The sequence below is a fragment of the Brassica napus genome, chromosome C5 (assembly GCF_020379485.1).
Source record: "Brassica napus cultivar Da-Ae chromosome C5, Da-Ae, whole genome shotgun sequence".
NCBI lineage: Eukaryota > Viridiplantae > Streptophyta > Magnoliopsida > Brassicales > Brassicaceae > Brassica > Brassica napus.
In genome coordinates, this window is record NC_063448.1 from 7,528,491 (window position 1) to 7,549,863 (window position 21,373).

The 21,373-nt window shown below is 37.3% G+C and overlaps 3 protein-coding genes and 2 pseudogenes across 3 annotated transcripts; 1 reads left to right on the forward strand and 4 right to left on the reverse strand.

The window, feature by feature from the left end:
• Window positions 1-8,833: 8,833 nt before the first annotated feature.
• LOC106444282 lies at window positions 8,834-10,643 on the reverse strand (annotated as a pseudogene).
• A 758-nt stretch (window positions 10,644-11,401) lies between these two features.
• On the reverse strand, window positions 11,402-14,826 carry LOC106439967 (O-fucosyltransferase 4). The gene is made up of 10 exons (XM_013881535.3): window positions 14,226-14,826; window positions 13,921-13,990; window positions 13,728-13,795; window positions 13,519-13,607; window positions 13,222-13,419; window positions 12,879-13,083; window positions 12,601-12,768; window positions 12,283-12,450; window positions 12,003-12,193; window positions 11,402-11,907 (listed from the first exon to the last, which is right to left on the reverse strand). Exons 1-10 carry the CDS (start codon window positions 14,631-14,633, stop codon window positions 11,760-11,762), a joined length of 1,713 nt encoding a protein of 570 aa, XP_013736989.1. The 5' UTR covers window positions 14,634-14,826; the 3' UTR covers window positions 11,402-11,759.
• A 1,060-nt stretch (window positions 14,827-15,886) lies between these two features.
• LOC106439968 (10 kDa chaperonin-like) lies at window positions 15,887-16,820 on the reverse strand. The gene is made up of 3 exons (XM_013881536.3): window positions 16,612-16,820; window positions 16,382-16,521; window positions 15,887-16,138 (listed from the first exon to the last, which is right to left on the reverse strand). The coding sequence occupies exons 1-3, from the start codon at window positions 16,714-16,716 to the stop codon at window positions 16,087-16,089; spliced, it is 297 nt and encodes a 98-aa protein (XP_013736990.1). The 5' UTR covers window positions 16,717-16,820; the 3' UTR covers window positions 15,887-16,086.
• A 552-nt stretch (window positions 16,821-17,372) lies between these two features.
• LOC106439971 lies at window positions 17,373-18,816 on the reverse strand (annotated as a pseudogene).
• LOC106439970 (serine carboxypeptidase-like 50) lies at window positions 18,816-20,292 on the forward strand (the record flags this gene model as incomplete). Its single annotated transcript, XM_013881538.3, has 1 exon — window positions 18,816-20,292. A coding segment is annotated over one exon (1,323 nt), but the record flags the coding sequence as incomplete, so codon positions are not given.
• Between the last annotated feature and the right edge of the window lie 1,081 nt (window positions 20,293-21,373).

Consider the following 21,373-nt stretch of genomic DNA (forward strand, 5'->3'; position numbering starts at 1 on the left):
TTCCAATATTTCTTTTATGTTGTCGTAGTAGACATCGTCACCAGAAGAAGATGAAACACCAGCATCATATGTTGTCTTAGAATGACCTTTCCTTGTGAATGCATATCCTCGCGTACAAAATTTAGGATATGATTTGACCACATAGTTTGGTCCCTGCACAAATTCGCGTATCCAATCATCGAACACAAGACCTCTGGCCAAACCATCATTCACCTATAAATTAAAAACATATATGATTGCAAAATTAATTAGTTTATATATATTAAATTTAAACTAATCATTTGCATAGGGTAATATGATATATGACTCACATAACTACGAAGCCACGCAGCAAATCCTTTATCTCTAAGTTGTCGAAGCTCATCTTCTGTTGCATGTCTGTGAGTTATACGCAACTCCGCCATATATACACTATATACAAAAATATTATCAATATGAAATAAAATTATTGAATATTAATCTAACAATAAATGAATAAATATTTTTACCTCTCATATTGTAGAACATCTTCACAGTTGGTGAGCAAATATGTTTGCAAATGAGCGTGCTCAGTGTCCGTAAGTCTCCGCTTCGTGAATTTTCCACTAAGTCATCTTATTTCCTTGAACATGCTTGGGACAGTAACATGATATGTTGCTCTCTCCCCTCTATCATCATGCCGAGCAGGTCTTCGGTGTTTTGTATGCACTTCTGGTGGAAAATAATTTCCAGCAAAGATTGCAGTTTCTTCATTGATCACCTGTGCCACTATAGATCCTTCCACCCTGCTTTGATTTTTGACCATCTTCTTCAGATGATGCATATAACGCTCAAAAATATACATCCATCTGTACTGCACAGGACCACCAAGTTCCAATTCTCTTGCGAGATGAATAGCAAGATGTTCCATTACATCAAAGAATGATGGAGGAAATATCTTCTCAAGGTTGCACATGCTGACTGGTGCGTTTGTCTTCAAATTATTAATACCCTCTTCAGTCACTACTATGCTGCATAAGTCGCGGAAGAAAACACTAATCCCTACATAGATAAAAGACATAATTTTCGTAAGTATTAAGTTTTTATAAGCATAATTGTTAAATATAAAAATAAATTAAATTGTAAAAATATAATATACCTGCAATTGCTTCATGAACATTACGTGGCAATAATGCTGAAAAAGCAAACGGAAGGAGGCGCTGCATAATTACATGACAATCATGACTCTTCAAGCCAGTAAACTTTCCTTCGCTTCTATCAACACAGTTCCCCAAATTTGATGCATATCCGTCAGGAAATTTCACTTTATCTGTAATCCAATCAAAGAACTCTTCTTTTCTAGCACCATCTAGCCGATAAATGGGAAAAGGGGCCGTACCGTTCTCATCAACGTGAAGTTCAGAACGATCACAAATATCGACTAAATCCAACCTTGACTTCAAATTATCCTTCGTTTTACCTTGGATGTTAAGGACTGTGTTCATCAGATTATCGAAGAAGTTCTTCTCAATATGCATGACATCTAAATTATGCCGCAATAGATGACTCTCCCAATATGGCAGATCCCAGAAAATACTCTTTTTGTGCCAGTTATGTAGCTCTCCAACCGCATTGACTCGAATGTTTTCATGTCCACCTACATCTGGCGTCCTTTCTACATCAAAATACCTAAACTGCTTCAACAAATCTTTCCCACTAACTTCCTCAGGTGGACCATCAAACACCTGCTTGTTCTTCGTAAACGAAGTCTTACTCCTGCGGTATGGATGATCAGGTGGTAGAAATCGTCTGTGACAGTCAAACCAACACGTTTTCCTTCCGTTCTTTAGTTGGAAAGCATCTGTGTCATCTTGACAATATGGACATGATAGCTTCCCATGTGTTGTCCATCCAGATAACATACCATATGCTGGAAAGTCACTTATTGTCCACATAAGTACTGCCCGCATCTGAAAGTTTTCTTTGCGCGAAACATCGTATGTCTCAAAACCATGCGCCCATAGTTGTTGCAACTCATATATTAGTGGTTGAAGAAACACATCTAGTGATCTTTTAGGATGATCTGGCCCGGGGACGAGAATTGAGAGAAACAAAAACTCTCGTCGCATGCACAAGCTCGGCCGTAAGTTGTACGGTGTCACAATAACTGGCCATAGAGAATACTGTCTTCCATGCTTTCCAAATGGACTGAAACCATCAGTAGATAATCCAAGATAAATATTTCTTCTCTCTTCCGCAAATTCTGGATATGTTGACTGGAAATGTTTCCAAGCCTTTGCATCTGAAGGATGTCTAATCTCACCATTTGTGGAATGCTCTGCATGCCATCTCATTGCTTTTGCTGTGCGCTCACACTGATACAACCTCTTCAATCTTTCCGTCAAAGGCAAATACCACATTCTTTTGAATGGGATCAGAACTCTTCCCCTCGTCTCCTGATAACGAGGTTTCCCACAAAATTTGCATACATTCCGTGTCTCATCCGCTCTCCAGTAGATCATGCAGTTGTCAATACATACATCTATCACTTCATACGGTAGTTGAAGACCTGCAACAAGTTTCTGAACCTCGTAGTATGAACCCGGTGCAAGGTTATCCTCAGGTAGAATACCTTTGACAAAATCAGTAATCGCATCCATACATTCTTCAGCCAAATTATAGTCTGTCTTAATACCCATTAATCTAGTTGCAGATGATAAGACTGAATGACCATCTCTACAATTTTGATACAAAGGTTGTTTTCCTGCATCCTACATGTCAAAAAATCTCCTAGACTCGGGGTTTGGTTCTTCCCCTCTATAATGATCATGTACCATCTGCTCAGTACCTACACCATAATCTATATCTGTTCTAGATTCTTCTAACCTAATATCAGGCTGAGGTTCACTAACAGGCTGAGGTTCGCTAGTACTACCATATTCATAACCAGTTTCCCCATGAAGGTACCAAACTTTATAATTACGTGAAAACCCTTTCATATACAAATGAGTCCAAACATCAAATTCTTTTATAACCTTATTATTATTGCAAGAAGAGCAGGGACATCTTAACATACCACTTTTTGCATCCGGTTGCTGTTGAACAAGCCTCATGAATTCTCCAATCCCTTGAACGTATTCTTCCGTAAGCAAATTGGTGTTCAGATCCAAATGAGGTTTATCCATCCACGAACGATAATAAACTTCTGAAGACATGATTTTCACGGAATTGTTATGACTAAAGAGAATGAAGAGAGAATGAAGTGTGAATGAGTTGAATGAGGAGGGGTTGTGTTTATAGGAAATTGCTTACGGACCTCCGACGACTTTCCGACGAAATTCCGACGGATGTAAAGCAGTCCGTCGGAATTCCGTCGGAATTGTCCAATCTCAAACGGCTATACAACGGTCATATATATTTGTCGGCAACGGTCACATGGTTCGTCGGAATTCCATCGGAAAATACCGACGGAATTCCGACGACTTTGCTGTTAATCGGAATGTCGTTGGAAATTCATCGGAATATACCGACGAACTTCCGACGACTACAACGGTTACATTTTTTATCGGAATGTCGTCGGAAAATTCCGACGAACCATATTTCGTCGGAATTCCGTCGGAAATGACTGACGGAATTCCGACGACTTAATTTTTTTGTATTTGGTCGGAAATTTGTCAGTATTCCGTCACAAATGTCCGACGACCTTGGTGTCCGTCGGAACCTCCGTCGGAATTCGGTGTGTTTTCTTGTAGTGATATACATACAGAAACTCGTCACAACATTACAAGAAACCATGCATATATAATCTCCTATATATATATTAGTAGAGAAACGTTTAAAAAACTATAACGTGTAGTTTGTATTAATTAAAAAAATATCTTGATGAGTTTTTATGTAATTAGAATGCTAATTTTGCTTACGGCTTGAGAATCAATTAAAAATTTTGTTAGTCCAAAATAATATTGCTAGAGTATGTTATATTATATAGTATATCCATTATAGACCATTCATTTATCAAATTGAATTCTTTCCTTAAATAAAACTTACGAAATTACCTAATGTGATTAAGATATATACGACAATTAATGATTTTAAATAATAAAGATTTGCTAACAATTTGTATACTTTCTATTATTTTTGTTTAATTATTTATTATTAAAATAAATTACATAATTACATTAATCATATAATAAAAATTTAGATTTTTTTGTATATGTTATATTTTCAATATTTCAAAACAAGTATAAATTACTAAAATTGTTAAAAGTCTCACATAAACTTTTGTGATGAAGGTTTAAATATTTTTCTATAATAAGATACAATGATTGTAAAATCATATGAATAAATAATTTTATTTTAATAGGTGTTTATGTTAATATATATATATGTGTGTATATATATATGTATATATATATATATGTGTATATATATATATTTCATATCGTTTAAATTAAACTATTTAAATCATATGAATATACATACTTATATTTTGATATCTACATTGAACATATATTGAAAAGTTAATATTTTAATTTTGAAATTTTCATTGTTTTTTTAAATGAATATAAATTATTGAAACCACTAAACATTTCACATTTTTTTTAAAATCTTTGGTGTAAAATTTTGTTACACATATATGCAAATAATCAAGAGCAATCGTTTGATTTATATGCGCACGTGAACGTAAGCTTTTCATAACCATAATTAAATTTTAAATTGCTAAATCATGATATAATTCTAAGCTCTCGTATTTTCATTGTAACCAAATAGTAGGCTTGAGATTATTGGCCTAAACGTTAGGTTCTTATGCGATAAATGATTTTTTGACCTAAAATATTTTTCAAATGGGACCAGCTCATTAGTAAACAAATTATATAATTAACAAAAAAAAATTTAAAAAATTATTTAAGGGCCAAAAATATTTATTCGATCAAAAATATAAATTTTATTTTCCAAACGATATTTCCTAAGATTTTTATATAATTTTGTCCTGCATAAGACGCAGTTTGTATATATATTTGATTATTGAAATTTTTTTTTAATTATTGAAATAATATCTTATTAAGATAATAAGATGTAATTGATTGTAGAGGTCTGATGAATTTGGTTTGTCTTTTAGTTACTATTTTACGCTACGACTAAACAATGTAATGTTCAAGAATCAAGACATCAAGAAAATATATCTGGGCAAAAGCGATGGACAAGAAAGGTAAGTGGAACTTCGACGGGTTTAGGGTTTTTAATGCTCCTCAACGTCATCGTGGTATTGGTGAATCCACACGTGTGGTCTATGTGTCATCATCTCCACTCCTTACTTTAGGTTTCTTTGCAAACCATTTACCTTCTTAAGCAAAATGTTTGCGTGATTTTGCGTTATATTATATTACTATTATTAGAGATAAAATATCAGCATCAGAAATTCAATAAGACATTAACTAATATATAAATGATTATAGCTAATCCACTAATCGCTAATTAATTTTAAAATAGAAACTATAATAAACTCGAATCTAACATGGTATCAGAGCCTATATCTTAAATAAGTTACATCTAATTAATATAACTCTATCCAACCGGATATAAAAGTCGTAATCAATTCGCTCGACCGAGTATAACTGTTTAAAGTTCTGAATTACAAAAATATCGTCCTATAAGGACTAGGACTTAATGCATGATTATCTAAATATAGTTAAGACTTATACTCATTATTATTGATAGTAAAAGCCTACAATGAGTCAAATAGTTTATCAAGTCCTAACACGATTTAATTATAGTTTATCAAGTCCTAACGCGATTTAATTTTTAGTCTCTATTCACTACAAGAAAACAGGATCTTAACGACTACAGTATTAATAGCTAGTTGGTCGTAATATAAGCATTACGACCAATTAACTTCAAAAATCGATTGGTCGTTAGAAGATGGTCGTAATTAATTATTAGAGGCACATTGGTCGTAATATTACGACTAGAGATTACACTGGTCGTAACCTTACGACCAATTTACCTCTAATGTCGATGTTTATTAGTCGTAAGGTAACGACCACTTTACATCGACTTTAGATGTTCATTGGTCATAAATTTGACCAACTTTATTTATTTATTTTCAAATTTATATTTATTTACGAATTTTATATATTAATTAAAATCAAATGTTTAAATTTAATTTGAATTAATTTTTTTAAATTTGATAAAATTAAAAGAAAATATCTAACATCCGTAAACATAATAATATCCATAATATAAAATATTCAAAATACAAATTAATTAAAACCGAAAAAAACTAAGCATTAAGGTTTATTTCGTCGAAGAAGTCAGATGATGTGCCGGAGGTAGAAGCTGATGGATCCGGCTGTCCGAGAAAGGTACTCCCGTAAGAGTTTCTAGGCGCAAGGTTCCTAAGTTTCTTTCTACCGCCAGCCATAGCAATATCGTCAATCTGAAAAGAAAAAAAACCAAAAAAAAATAGATGGTTATAAAAAATTCAAATTTTTTATATAAAAATAATCTAAACCTATTCTAATTCCATCATAATCTAACTCCATCCTAATCTGCTTCCATCCTAAACTAATTCCAAACCTAATCTAATCACCTAACTAACCACCTAAAACTAAAAAAAAAAACTTACCTAGAGAGAGAAGGAAAGTCGTTGTTAGAGAGAAAGGTATGAGCAACCAAATGGCTTCGCGAAGTCCGAGTATATATAGAGTTTTGGTGTTAGTCATAAATGGGTTTTAATATTACGACCAATGAGAGACTAGCGGTCGTAAAGGAGACGTAAATTTACGACCAATGGGGGACCAAATAATATTACGACCAATTAGGGACTAAATAATTTTTTTTATTTACGACCAATTAAGGGCTAATAGTCGTAAAGAAAAAATAAAATTACGACCAATGTGGGACGAAGTCCTTTACGACCAATTAGGGACCAATGTGGAAAGAATTAAGATTAGTCGTAATTGAGTCGTACTTTACGACTAATTAGCTTCGTTTTGTGTTTATACCCTAAAACCAAAACCCCAAATTCCAAACCCCAAACATCATTAGTTTTATACACTTCTAAACCCCAAAGTACAAAGATTTTTTTTTAAACTAAGTTCATATATAATTGAGCAAACATGATAATAAGTTATATATTATTTGTAATGCAATACAAAGAGTTTAATAATATAATAAAACACAAACACTGTAACATAATCAAACTCGATCACTCGTCATCAGAAACATCATCCACTTCATCATTTTCTTCAAATTCATCTTCGTTGGCTTCGTCTGTTGCATCGTCTGGAAGTTCTTCATATCCCTGGTTGTGTGGATCAACAAGTAAGATATCATTTTTAGCTTGCTCAGGTACTTCTACTTCATTTACGACATCTTTTTGTAAAGGCGGTTGTTCATTAGTCAAGACTTGGCCCCGAGGTGTAACTTTTATAGCGGCTAACCAAGATATTCCAGATTGTCTGATCCTCGGGTATGGAATAAAACAAACTTGGTCTGCTTGAGATGCTAATATGTAGGGTTTAAATTTGTTGTACCTCCGTGTAGCATTTATATCAACAACTCCAAACTTGCTATACCGAACACCTCTATTGACGGTGGGGTCAAACCAGTCACATTTGAAGAGAACGCATTTCAGCTTCACCAGGTCGGGGAACTCCACTTCGATGATCTCTTGTAAGATTCCATAGAAATCAGTTTCACCTTTCACACATACTCCATAGTTCATTGTTGCTCGCCCACTTCCATATTCGTAAGTGTGAAAAGTGTAGCCTCGTGTGAAATACATAGTTGTTGTGGTGACCTTAGCGACCAGACCTTGTATCAATTCGTGAAACCACTGAGGATATAATGGATCATCATAATCAACCTGGATCATCAACATATATATATGAATATATAACTTCATTAATTATATAATAAATAACATATTTACGTTTGATAATAACTTAACCACGAATGTGCAACTACGTTTCTCGTAAATTGGTCGTTAATCAGATGGTAGCTTGTCGATGTAATTTAGTTGTACATTTACGACCATATTACGACTACCTGAAAGTGTGGTCGTAAATGCGAAGTTAGTTTACGACCAATTTACGACAAAACCTTTTAGTAGCAAAATTACGTTTAAGTTACGACGGACTTTAACATAGTCGTAAGTTAGACGTAACGTCGAAGTTAATTTACGACTACACATTTGTAGTCGTAAATGGTAGTCGTTACTCTCACGTTTTCTTGTAGTGATTAAGCTATAATTTTTTAATTCCTCCTAAGATTGTCATCAAGTTAGAGATGCTGTACAAGATGGAACCATTGTTACCGAGTATATGTCGATGAAGGAACAATGTGCTGACTTATTTACTAAAGCTCTCCTAATACTAGGATTTGAAAGACTTTTGTCCAAGTTAGGTGTACTAAATTTCGTACTACCAACTTGAAGAAATTTTGTATATTAGCGTAAAAATATATGTAAATAATATCCATAAGATATGTTCTCATCATATTAGGAAACACCAACTCTGTATATATATTGTCGTATGTCAATCAATAATAACCAAGCAATTCCATAAGATTTCATTTGATAACAAGTTTTTTTTGTTTATACCAAAAAAAAAGTTTTTTTTTTTGCTTGAAACTTATTTGTAAGAGAAAAACTTGTATGGATTCATGTATACTTTTGGACTACTTCGCTTGACTGGATCAGATACGTTTATTTTAATAAGTTTGGCTCATATCAGATATCGTGGCAGCCTATATGATATTTTTTTTGGATGAAATTTCAAATTTATTCATCTTTTTTGGAAACTAACATTTACAAAAGAATTATATGACTACTTTTGACAATTTTTTTATGCTATGTGTAAGCGAAAAAGATTAAACTGAAAGCCTCTACTACATGGTGTGTAAGAACCATCTCTGAAGAAGCCTTGCATACTTATGTCATGCGCTATACTTGAGAGATGAAATGCGATTCCGCATTATCTTATCTATTGCAATGCACATGGCATCTGCTGTCATCCAGCTTGTGTGATATGTTACCTTGCATTACGTTCTCGCCAAATATGATAGATGGTCATTTAGAAAAGCATTTCGAAAAGGATAGTATCTAGCGTACCAACTTTCAGCGTCTGCAGATGGTCCAACGTCAGCTGCCAGACCGGATCGATATGAAAGCCTATATGATATTTCAATCCAAAATAGCAGATAATTCAATAAACGAAGAACAATATTATTCATATAAATAAAAGTTGGACATAAAACACCATGATGATAGTAGGAAGTGTCATGTACGAAACAAACACACAAATTCATTAGACACACATAAACAAAAGGGAATCTGATGATGATGATGAAGCATCATCATTCCTGGTCTTGGAGGATGTAGTCATCCATGTCAGCAACCATCATCTCGACGAACTTCATGTAGTTGATAGGCTCAGGAGAGTCTTCGTTCCGCTTCCCCCACACCATAGTGACTTTGCAGATGCAACCTTCCTCAGACGTGGGGATGAAATGAAATGTTACAACATACACCTTTAACTCCTCCATCACGTGACCCTCGAGCCCATTAATCGTCACGGCCATCTTTTCGTCGTCCATCTCTATCATCTCCTTGAACATTTCCTCCATCCCATCTTCATTACACACGCAACAAAGATTTAATTTATGTACTAAGAGTTGTATTATCCTTCCAAGAAAATTAGTTTTGAGATAGATTAGTATTTTTATTATTACAATATCTCGTATTAGAAATATGTAATGTTTATATTCCAACTGTATAGTTTAGTCTTTCCCCTATATGTTCAGCATTCAAATCCTATCTATAGAGAAAGAGAGTATAGATACGAACCACGAGTGTAGTTCCAGATTTTAATGGTGCCGTGAGAGTCCCAATCGCCATCGTGGACGGTGACTCCTTGGATGTGATGGCCAATGGCGTCCGGGAAGAGGTTATGCTCGCTCCTCCATCTCTTGTAGTGTTTCTCTGCCGTACCCTTTAGGCACATCTGTCACGTATGTTCCTGACATCGCCATTGATGAATCGATTAGCTTTTGGTTGTTTTATTTTAAACTGTGTTTTGTTTATTTTGATAATGTGAAGATTGCTATCGGCCTTTCCTTTTATATACACAAACACACCATTAATAATTGCATTAACAAATAACAACCACATTAATAAGGATTTTCTTATACGGCTTTTCAAATTGTCGACGGTTTCAATTAGATAGTCATCATATATGTGCATTACTTTTAATAATTGTGCTATATGATTGACTTTATAGCATGTAATTGAGGAGAAACATCAAATGTTTTTCTTCAAATTAAAGAAATTAAAGATAACTATTAATTCTTATCACCAATTTTATTTTTTCATTTTCTATACGTTGTAACTATTCTAAACACTTACGAATTTACAAGTAACTCTATCATAACTATATAATCCTTTCTATACGTTCACAACATTTCCCAAATCGTTGTTTCTCCAGGTGGGTTGAAGATATAAATAATTGATTATTTATTTAAAAACATCATCCAAGATATTATAGTGACGGTTTACAATATCACCAAATCTTATTGAAAAAGATGCCAGCCATTTGCTGACTAACACAAATCTCCCTAAAAGGATAAGTCAACTGTTCAATGGTAGACAATCGTTATAATAATAATTTTAAAATATAAATAAGTTGAATGTAGTTTTCCTTTCTAAGCTACTCGCGAATTGGAACATGAAGCTGGAATGGGATGAAGACTTGCGCAGGCAATTACCGACACCGGCACACGACATTTAGATGTGTGCTGGTAAATACAGGGCAGGCATGCCCATCAGGCCGTCCTTCACTTGATTATGGAGCTAAACCGGACATTTAGATGTGTGCTGCTAGAGTTATTAATGATATGGAGTTGACTTTTAAATTAGAAAGACTGTAGACTTTCAGCTGATAAACAAGACTTTTTAGACCGCATTTCTAGGAATAAGCAACAAGATTTTGAACAATGAGTCAGTAGAATACAAAAGGATCACCAAAGTCACATATGTAAATGTGCTTAGAAAGCAAACAAAGATGTCCAATAAAATTACTCTTTTGAAGTAGTGGATGTATTTCAACACAGCACACTGGAAAGGATAGAAGAATTGTATTTTATTAAAGTCCTTATTACTAAATCATGGTTATAGACTTAAGCTAACAATGTTAGAACATGATTAATGGAAATTCTTAGGGTGAAGTTCTTAACGGAATATAAGAAACCGTCTATTAACTTTTAACTAAAAAAACTAAGAACCAGTTTTTAAATATCTTATTTAAGATCATGTTCTTAGTCTTTACGGATTCAAATTCAGGAGTTAGTCATTTCCAAACAAGGAGAGATCAGTCTCTAGCCAAGTTTTGCCGAAGCATCACATTCACTGGGGAACCAAAACAATCTATAATGAGAAGAATTCAAAAGCTTACTTCAAAATAATTTATAATAGATAAAACAAAAAGGAACCGGTCAATGTACAAAAGCTTTGTTATCCCCTAACCTACATTTATTTGTGGGCAACCCAACACTAGACACTAAATGTACAAAACGCACGGGGTGGTTCTTGGTGGGAGCTAGTCTCAGTTCCTCAGTCTAGATACATCGACTTCAACGTGTCAAAAAATCCCACCCGTGGACAATGCTTGAGAAGTCCCCGAAGTTGCAGGCTAGTCCTCTCTCTATCGCTCTGTTATGCGGATGTGTCCAAAGAATTGAAAGAATTACCAATACAATGAAACTAAACAATGTGACCAGATTCCAGAATCTCTAGCAACAATGTATCAGGTGGTTGCTGTAGTTCTGTTCCTGCGGCACATACAGTCAGGGCAAGGGAATATGTAAATGGAGTCACTTGATCGTTTCAGCTCAAACCCCTTGGAGTCGCTATGAGACCTCATGATTAACATTTGATGTTTAAAACTTCTCCAGCTGCCAGGTGAGATCAGAAAGAGTCATTGAGGGATCAACAAGATATTATAAAACCAAAAGGCATGTGTATAGGTGGAAGAGGCAAGCATCGTTACCTCAACTTTGGATTGTCAAAGAGTACTGCTAACTTTCGCTTGTCTGGCCGAATCGTCTTTGAATGTCCTCCAAACAAATACCTCCGATGCCCCATTAGGAAATGAGGGAAGTTCCCTCCTTGTGTCGTCACAAACACCTCACTGTGGAGACACACTGTGTAATCTAGTGCAGCCATTCTCGAGGAGAAACTCTGTACACAGACACATAATTTAATAAGCCAGATAAGATTCATCACGTGGATGAGAAAACAATGGAAGATCATGCAAACCAGAAGCCGACCTTAAAAGGAGCTAGTTCTTCCTCAGACGCAAGCATCTCCTTCGTCTGAAGATTAGGGAACATCTCGAGTAGTGGATCCATTGTTCTGTTCCCACCATATATCGGCCCAGAGGCCAGGTATATATATGTGCTTTTGTTGAAGCCCATTCCTCTAAGTATCAAACCCACCTGATAGGTTTACAAGGAAGAAAACTGAACCAACAGGAACGAGCTACTCTACTACTCACATCATTGCTCACAAGGGTATCTACGGATTATTCCACAGTAGTTTCTACGGATGAAAGAATACAGTGATATTCTCGTATAGTTTATGCTTACCTCTAAAGGAGTTAAAGGGCATTTGCCATTGAGCCTGTTAGCTCCTGGTCGTATGACGCGGCCAGGTTTCGTGAATTTCCCTTTCCAACCCCGTTCTCTCGCCGCAATCATGTCTTGTTTTTCTTGGTTGCCACCATCAAATACACAGCAAGAGAAAGCTACCATATCCTGCAAACATGTTCTTATGATATATTTAGTCTTTCACCTCAGACACAGATCTGTTTTCAGTATATACAGACATGATATAATGAAGCGTTTCTCATTTACAGGTAACAAACCTCTTCAAAACGAAGATGCACAGAAACGTACTTCCCAGTGTTGTTTGCACTAAGCTTCTTCATTTTCTTCACCAGTGTTTCTCCTTGGGTGAGTATAGGTTTTGCAAATCGCAAAGCTACATTATTCGCCAAACATCTAAATTTCTGAATAGCTCTTGGAGCATCAAACGAAAGTCTATTTGCAAATGGGGAAATCCTTATAACCCTGTGCCACGAAAAGACAACAAATACTTCAAGAACCTGTGTCCTAAACCAGAATCAAAGCTATATTACACAAAAAAAAAAACAAGGCGACTTATGGTAGTGACCAACATTAATAGGTGAAGAAGACAGTGTGACTCACTTTTCTTCAAGCAGCTTTGGCAGGACTGAGTCCCGGTAATAGCTAGTGGGTGCCCAAGCTTTAACTCTGAAGTTATAGACATTTGTCAAGTTATAGTCAAAACGCTCCATTAAGTACTCAGGAACCGTATCGACCACCCGCACATCATTTGCTAAGGTACTGATAAAGTAATCTTCATCGTAGATGTCCCCAAATTTACTGCAAGAAAAGCTCTCAGTTAGAAAGTAGTTGAATAAGGAACGGCTTGGTTGAATTTACAAAACCAACAGAAGACAAGAAAAACAGATAATCTGAAACCTCGGATCTTTCCATATGCTGTGATAGTGAAAGTTTGGAATCACAAGGGTCGCATTAAGGTAGCCTGCCACAGCAACCGCATTGCATATCTAAGAAAAACATAGTTAAGTCAATAACTTTACCTTAGACAAGGCCGCTAGACACATGCAAGAAGGCTAGAGTGCAACAGATCAAATTTACTGATAACACGAAAAGACAGACAAACCTACCGAAGTCCGCTGCTGATTCAAGCCTCCATTTGCCTCAATGAATATGAAACCATTTGATTCAGGCAAGACTAGAATTGTCCCCAGCAGACAAAAAAAAAAGAAAGAAACTTCATAAGGCCAGTGTAGTTCTGTTCTTCGGGTCAGTGATGTAGGTTTTTCATGATATGAAATGACAAGGAAAGCAATGTAATACCTCCATTAGACTTGTTCACGCATGGTTTCCACTCCACCCCTTTATAGGAACGTTTCCAAATCGTTGATATCTAGAATGAATACAATGGCATGTAAGTTAGGAAGGAATAGCATATCAAGAACAACAAGTACCCTTATATATATAACAATAATATGGCAACAGAGAATCACTGGCCAATCAGGCATAGAGGAAAGGATGGATAGTAATAAACAGAGTAGTGCTTCCTCCTAAACCTTTGCTATATAACAGAATCAAAACCTATATACATTTCAACACTCCTACAATGCCCACATTCTCAAACGCACCGCATCAGCCGTGGCATTATCGGCGTCAATCTCCGCGCGGAGCTTAGCGTAAGCCTGCGGGCTCCTGTAGACAGATCCGGGCGCGGGACGGCGATGGATGGTGGGACCCGCGTCAAACGACGCCTTGTGCATGTGAAAGAGCATACAGGAGATGTATATTACAGGAGCGAAGAGTAGAATTCTCCGACGACGCCGGAGAATAACCGATAAGACGATCCAAGAGATCCGGTGTGCGAAGGTTCGACTCGGAGGTTCGGATGATTTAGACCGGAGGAGACTAGGTGACGGCGGCGGAGACGGGGAAGAGTGGGAGCTTCCCGGAAGCCGGATTTGAATCGACGGATCTCTCTCCGCCTGGGAGATCATGGCTTTCCCTCCTCCTCCGTCAACGCCGTGCGTCATTATCATTACATCCTTGCATTGTGACAGGTGGCAAACGCCGATTGGGTTAATTAATCCCCGGCGGTGGAGATACTGTGACGTTAACGGACAAGTATATTTATATATATTTATTGTACACTCGTGCGGTGGAAGCGTTGTCGATTCGATCACATGCACTTTGATATGTGTTTTATGTTCTACTTCTACGATTCTCTTTTTCTTTTTTTTTTTTTTTTTTTTGAACAATTTCTTTCTACGATTCTTTTCCTTTCCTTTTCAACTCTAATTGAATGCTATCGGTTTCTGTTTATGGTAATTTGTAGTGTTATACTATAAAAACCACTCAGGACAAAGACGTACACATTAATATGCTTCCAATGACCGAGATATATTTTGATAATTAACACAAACAAACTATTTGCCGTACTGCAGCTAACACGAGACGATACTATAATTAGAGCTGGGTTCGCGGGTCGACCCGCCCTGCCCGCCCCGCCAACCCGCGGGTCGACTCATTTTTTTCACTCAAAACTTCGATCCACATGACCCACAAAGAAAGATACACATACCCGCACCCGCTCCGTCCAAGTTTGCGGATAACCCGCGGGACCCACGGGTAATATAAATTTTAATAATATAATTATTTTAATTATATTTTAATTATATAATACTTATTTTTCTAATAAAATAATTAAATTATATATTATTTTCTGAATTTATAGTATTTTATATATTTTTTACGAAAATATATATTATTTTTTGAATTTTTTTAATTTTTTTCGAGTTAGCGGGTACCCGCGATTCAAAATCGACCGATCCGCATCCGTCCCGCGTAGAATCGACTCGACCTGCACCCGCACCCACATGTTGAAATTTTCGAAATGGCCGACCCGCATCCGCCCCGCAGCAGGTCAAATAGAGCAGGACCCGCGGGTAAAAACTAAAATTTCCAGCTCTAACTATAATAATAAGTTAATAACACACCTAAACGACCAACCAGAACCCTTTTTGTTTATTCTTTTGCTTTTTGAAAGCAATTTGAAAAGGAGAAATAACACAAATGGCACCAGTTTGCAAATATCTCGACCTGATTCAATTGGCAAAATGTAATGATGTCAAAGCCATAGAAACAAATCAAGCAGTCAAATAAGCTAAATTTCTAGTTATGAATCCAGTAATGAAATTCGTTGACAAAAAAACATATGATCGAGAGAATGTGCAAGTCATCATCAGATCACGGAAGAAAGTAACGAAAGGATTGGAATCAAAAGATGCAACAGTCAAGTTAACTTCTCTTAAGATTGATGACCATTTGGAAAAACAAGAACGACTCATAAGGGATTAAGATAGTCCATTTAAGGTAAAATTTCAATGACATGTCCAACCACATTCAAAGATAAACTTAATAAAATAAGTTGCTTGTTCTCTTCCCATAACATAAAACGCCAACAAGACCGCCACTCGTAGCTACTTAGCCTTCTCAATCTTCGTGCAACGTCCCCAAGACGTCCTCATCACGGAAGAGATGGTACCTGCATCCATCACAAACAAAACAGTTTTGAGTTCAATTCTACAGTTGCAACTTCAATCAATTCGTGCTGTAATTGCCATTCTATTCTCCTGATCACGAGATTTTCCACTAACCAGGCATTCAATTACTCAATACGAGTAACATAATTTCCAAATTCTTCAAGATGTTACAGGCAAATTCTCTATATTTTCATATCTAAAGCAATCTACAATGTAGAATCGAGAAGAAAACTGTTTTCACTTACTCCTTCTCGCCGAGCTTGACCTGAGTCCCGCCGTACTCTGGAAGAAGAACAGTGTCACCTTCCTTGACAGAGACCGGAATCAATTTCCCGTCCTTATCCCTTGATCCAGGTCCAACTGCTATCACCTTGCCCGAGTTCAGCTGTAAATCAAGCTCATCGTCTATCAGATCTTTTGAAAGCCAAATCAAATCAGAAGATCTGTGAAAAAAAAAAAAGAACACTAGTATTACCTTGGAGGCTTTCTCAGGGAGGAGGATGCCGCTCTCGGTTTTAGCAGGCTGGATGACTCTCTGCACCAGGATGCGGTTGAACGTTGGGATCAGACGCTTCATCATTTCTTCTCTCTCTCGCTCTCTGGGGCTGAGTCTGAGGAATTCTAGGGCTTTTAAGAAGACGGGGAAGACCGAATGTTCTAGATAGCAGGTTGGGAGAAAAAAAGCCAAGGGTTTAGGGTTTATTTGCACCTACTTGGGCCTGTAATTAGTTTACGGGCCTGCCTCATTTCTTGCTAACCAAGTTCTTTGCAATGACTGGGTAATAGATTGAAAAAAAAAAAACAAACGGACTCAGCAAGCCCATCATGGACTGGTCAACCACATTCCCCCACTGATTCAAGATATTTACGTTTCAATCCTGTGTTCTGACTATCATCTCCTTTTGCTCAATCCACTCCTAAATATATGTGGATTTATAGACACTATCTGGTTGAGACGAAATCCATGAATGGCAACGAGACGAATCATGTATTGAAACATTTGCAAATAAACAGATTAGATCAAATGTGGCAACATGAATATCATTAGGGGAGGGGAATACTTAGAAAAGGGAGTTAATCATGAAGTTGGCAGGCCCAGGGGCGGATGCAGGACTACATTTAGACGGGGGCACAAGAACTTTTTTCCTTATGTACAATTTTATAAGTAGAAACAAACCCTTAGATTTGTACTAACTACTACAAGAAAATATAAAATCAGTCGGGGATTGTATACTCTTAGTCAATCAAAATGTCTGCCTGCTTTTGCCTTGTACAACAAATCAAAGTCTGATCTTACAGTGTGTTTATTACATTGGTGCGCGTATATTCCATGCTCAATACACCAAGACATATTCTTATCTTTCTTGGTGGGAGACTCAAAGAGGAAAAATAGTTGGACTTTGCAATAACAAGATTAGGTACACAGCAGAAAAACCGGAGATGTTTTATAATCCATCAACGCCTCCCTCTAGCCACTTTCATCGAGCTGGCCTTGAGAAAGAAGGTGAGCCATGTATTGCTGCATTTACAAACAACGAACTCATCACTTACTTGGTTTTGTATTCAAGAGCTAACACACATGATTCAAACAACCATTTCTATTAACACATGGCACACAAGAAAAGTCAGCCTAGTCCTAGTACTTATGGAACCAGACCTTCAAAACACATCATCATCCGCACTATATAAACTGAGTTAAGAAGCCAAGTTAAGTCCATAGAGAGATTAAGAAACATACAGAGTGGTAAACGTATGGAGACTTTCCCTGCCGCTCAAAATGCTTAGCCATTATACGGAACTCAACAGGACCCCAATCCTCAGATTCATAGCAGTTCCCAAGCGCCGCTTTGTACAACTTTAAAACCAAACCAATTGCATCAATCTCCACACAAATATGTAATCACTAAGAACAAATCAACTCTAAATGACACAATTCAATAAACGAGGACTCACCTTAGCTGTGTCGGTCAGAAGTTCGGTACCGGCAGGGTACGATGCATAAAACTGATCCCCCCTTGAGAATCCTGCTCTTGTCCTACAAAACAATCGAAATTAAAAGAAAGAACAAACCAAATGAAGAAAATTGAGATCCAAGGTTACGCTTTGAAAAAGCTTATTACGTGTTGTTTGTATATATAGAAGAATGTAAGGGCGGCAGTGAAGCTGTAGAACCCAGCGTAAGAGACGACCCGTCGTAACTTCTGGATCTTTAGAATCTCATTGCATAAATCGAAGACCATCATCTTCAGTTCTTCACCCTCGAAAACCCAACTCGCTCAAACCGAGTAAGGATCAGAAACCTTTAGAAACTCTCTCTCGAGTATTATGTCGAACACCTTGTGATCACTTTACCGAAAGAAGCACGAAGTGCAATTAATAAGTCCGGCTTCTTTTGGGCCCAATGAAGCCTTTTATCTTGGGTCACCTGAAAAGTATTAAACTATGAAAACTTTTCATTGAAAAGCATTCCCAAAATAAAAATGTTAAAAAAAGTAATAATTTATTCATGTTTATGCAATTTAGGTTAGTAACCACGTGTTGATGTAAAATGATACTAAAAATGTTGGTAGCCACGTTACATTGGTTACCAGACAAACACAAGACTACAAAAGTAATAAATTTTTGCAGTATCTTTATGTAAAGCCACGAGCTAGTGGCAATAATGACAGAGACATTTGAATTGTGTCCTTCATTACACTCTTCCTCTTGCTCTCCACTCTCCTCATCGCCGTCTCCCTCGAGTCTTTACTGCCGCCACTGTTTCCCACTGAAGCTCTCCCCACTAAATCCGGTTACCTCCGGGTTAAACCCGCCCCAGGCTCCTCCATGTTCCATGCCTACTACGAAGCCCAAAAGCCAACCACACCTCTCACCGACACTCCACTCTTAATTTGGCTCCAAGGTGGGCCAGGCTGCTCTTCCATGATTGGCAACTTCTACGAGCTTGGCCCTTGGCGAATAGTTTCACGCGCCACCAAGCTAGAACCTAACCCCGGCGCTTGGAACCGCATATTCGGCTTACTTTTCTTGGATAACCCCATCGGTGTCGGATTCAGCATCGCCGCTTCAAAACAAGACATACCACAAAATCAGAGACAGGTGGCAGAGCAGCTGTACGCAGCTCTCGTGGAATTCATCGAGCAGAACCCAGGTTTCGAACACCGACCGGTTTACATAACCGGCGAGAGCTACGCCGGGAAGTATGTTCCAGCTATTGGTTACTATATCCTCAAAGAAAAGCCCAATGGGAAGGTTAATCTAAAGGGCCTGGCTATTGGAAATGGGCTAACCGACCCGGTAACCCAAATCCGGACCCATGCGGTCAACGTCTATTACTCGGGTCTGGTCAACGCGAAACAGAGAGAAGCGCTCGAGAAAGCTCAAGAGATATCAATATCTCTCGTGAAGGCTCGGAAATGGCGCGAAGCAGCAGATGCTAGACTCGAACTATTGACGCTACTAGGCAACATGACAGGACTCGCGACGCTTTACAACACCGCACGGATGATACCGTATAGAACGGACCTGGTGGTGGATCTCATGAACCAGAGGGAGGCGAAACGGGTACTGGGAGTGAGCGAAACGATGCGTTTTGAGGAATGCAGCGATGAAGTGCGAGATATTTTATGGGGAGACTTGATGAAGAGCGTGAAGTTTATGGTGGAGTACGCGGTGGAGAGAACCAACGTCTTGTTGTATCAAGGTATGCTTGACCTAAGAGTCGGCCTCGTTTCAACGGAGGAGTGGATGAAGACAATGAACTGGTCAGGGTTGGGGATGTTTCTGTCGGCGGAGAGGCGGGTGTGGAAGGACGGCGACGGTGATCTCGCAGGCTACGTACAAAGGTGGGGGAATTTGTCACACGTGGCGGTTTCAGGAGCAGGGCATTTAGTTCCGACAGATAAAGCTGTTAACTCAAGGGATATGATTGAAGCATGGGTTCTGGGAAAAGGTTTGTTCAGTGGTGAAGATGTACGTCAGACATTAACGGCAAGCTATTAAGTCAAATATATTGGATACTGGAAATTTAGTGGAAGATCTATTTCACTAGTTGTGTTGTGTGACAGTGAATAAGAGTTTATTTTAGTTGTGCTTCGAAATTTCATTGTAGGATCAGTTGATCAATCTGTTCTCAAGGTATTACTTTTCTCGGGTATAAGTAGGGATGTTATACAGGGTTATCCAGCCCAACCCAGTCCTATAAAATATAAACCAGCCCTATCTAACTCTAATCATACTTTAGCCCTAATAATATATGCATGAAGGGCTCGATCAGGGTTAGCTATTCTGAAATGTATTTCAAAACACAAACAAATAATATTAACATGTGATTTAGATAATTATAGTAATATCATCAAAAGATGTATGATATAATCAAACAATGTTTTGCGGTTTTGGGAATTTAGACGGAAAACAAAATTTTGTGGGAAATTAAATTGTTGCGGCTATGACCAAAAATAAGATTTTGCAAGTTCAACAAAATAAGATTATAAATTTTGGCTTAAAAACTTGATTTTTCGGTTTTAGCGGAAAAACTTGATTTTTCGGTTTTAGCGGAAAACTTGATTTTAGCGGAAAATTTGATTTTAGCGGAAAAACTCGATTTTCCAGTTTTGGCGGAAAAACTCGATTTCCTGGTTTTGGCGGGAAAACTCGATTTCCCGGTTTCGGCGGGAAAACTCGATTTCTCGGTTTCGGCGGGAAAAGTCGATTTCTCGGTTTCGGCTGGAAAACTCGATTTCTCGGTTTCGGCGTGAAAACTCGATTTCTTGGTTTCGGCCGGAAAAACTTTTTTTTTTTTTGCAATTTTAATGAAATATCAAATTTTATGAATTCGGAAGGGAATTTTTTTTTTGAAGTTTTAAACCTTTTTTTTTTTTTGAAGTTTTAAACCATATACTAAAATATTGTTGTTTAACAAAAAAAAATAAAGTTATCTAGTACTCTATAATAGGGTCAACCCTATCAAAACCTTTATTTCTGTAGCCCAACCTTAAATTGGCCCTAAACACTTTAAAAGTAATGCACTAGGGCAGAAGCCGGTCCTAGGAATATAGTGGCCGGAAGCAAGAGAGAAAAAAAAAATGGCCACTTTTGAAAGATAAAAACAGAAAAAAAAAATTAATATCTGAGATGGTTAGAGGAGCTTCGAACCCATGTGCTGATTAAAGTGTAGACAAGTACATTCTACCACTAGACTAAAGGAAATATTAGAAAAATGTGGCCGAAATCAATAG

Bases quoted from the DNA above. Each gene is read 5' to 3' on its own strand.
- LOC106439967 (XM_013881535.3), bottom strand. From the start codon at position 14,633: ATGATAATGACGCACGGCGTTGACGGAGGAGGAGGGAAAGCCATGATC. The intron at 13,420-13,518 runs GTTTCAGATTAT...CTTTTCTTGCAG, and splicing joins AGCATATGGAAAGATCCGAG to TAAATTTGGGGACATCTACG. The intron at 11,908-12,002 runs GTAACGATGCTT...CTCACCTGGCAG, and splicing joins TTTGACAATCCAAAGTTGAG to CTGGAGAAGTTTTAAACATC.
- LOC106439968 (XM_013881536.3), bottom strand. From the start codon at position 16,716: ATGATGAAGCGTCTGATCCCAACGTTCAACCGCATCCTGGTGCAGAGA. The intron at 16,522-16,611 runs GTAATACTAGTG...CTTGATTTACAG, and splicing joins TCCCTGAGAAAGCCTCCAAG to CTGAACTCGGGCAAGGTGAT. The intron at 16,139-16,381 runs GTAAGTGAAAAC...TGATGGATGCAG, and splicing joins GTCAAGCTCGGCGAGAAGGA to GTACCATCTCTTCCGTGATG.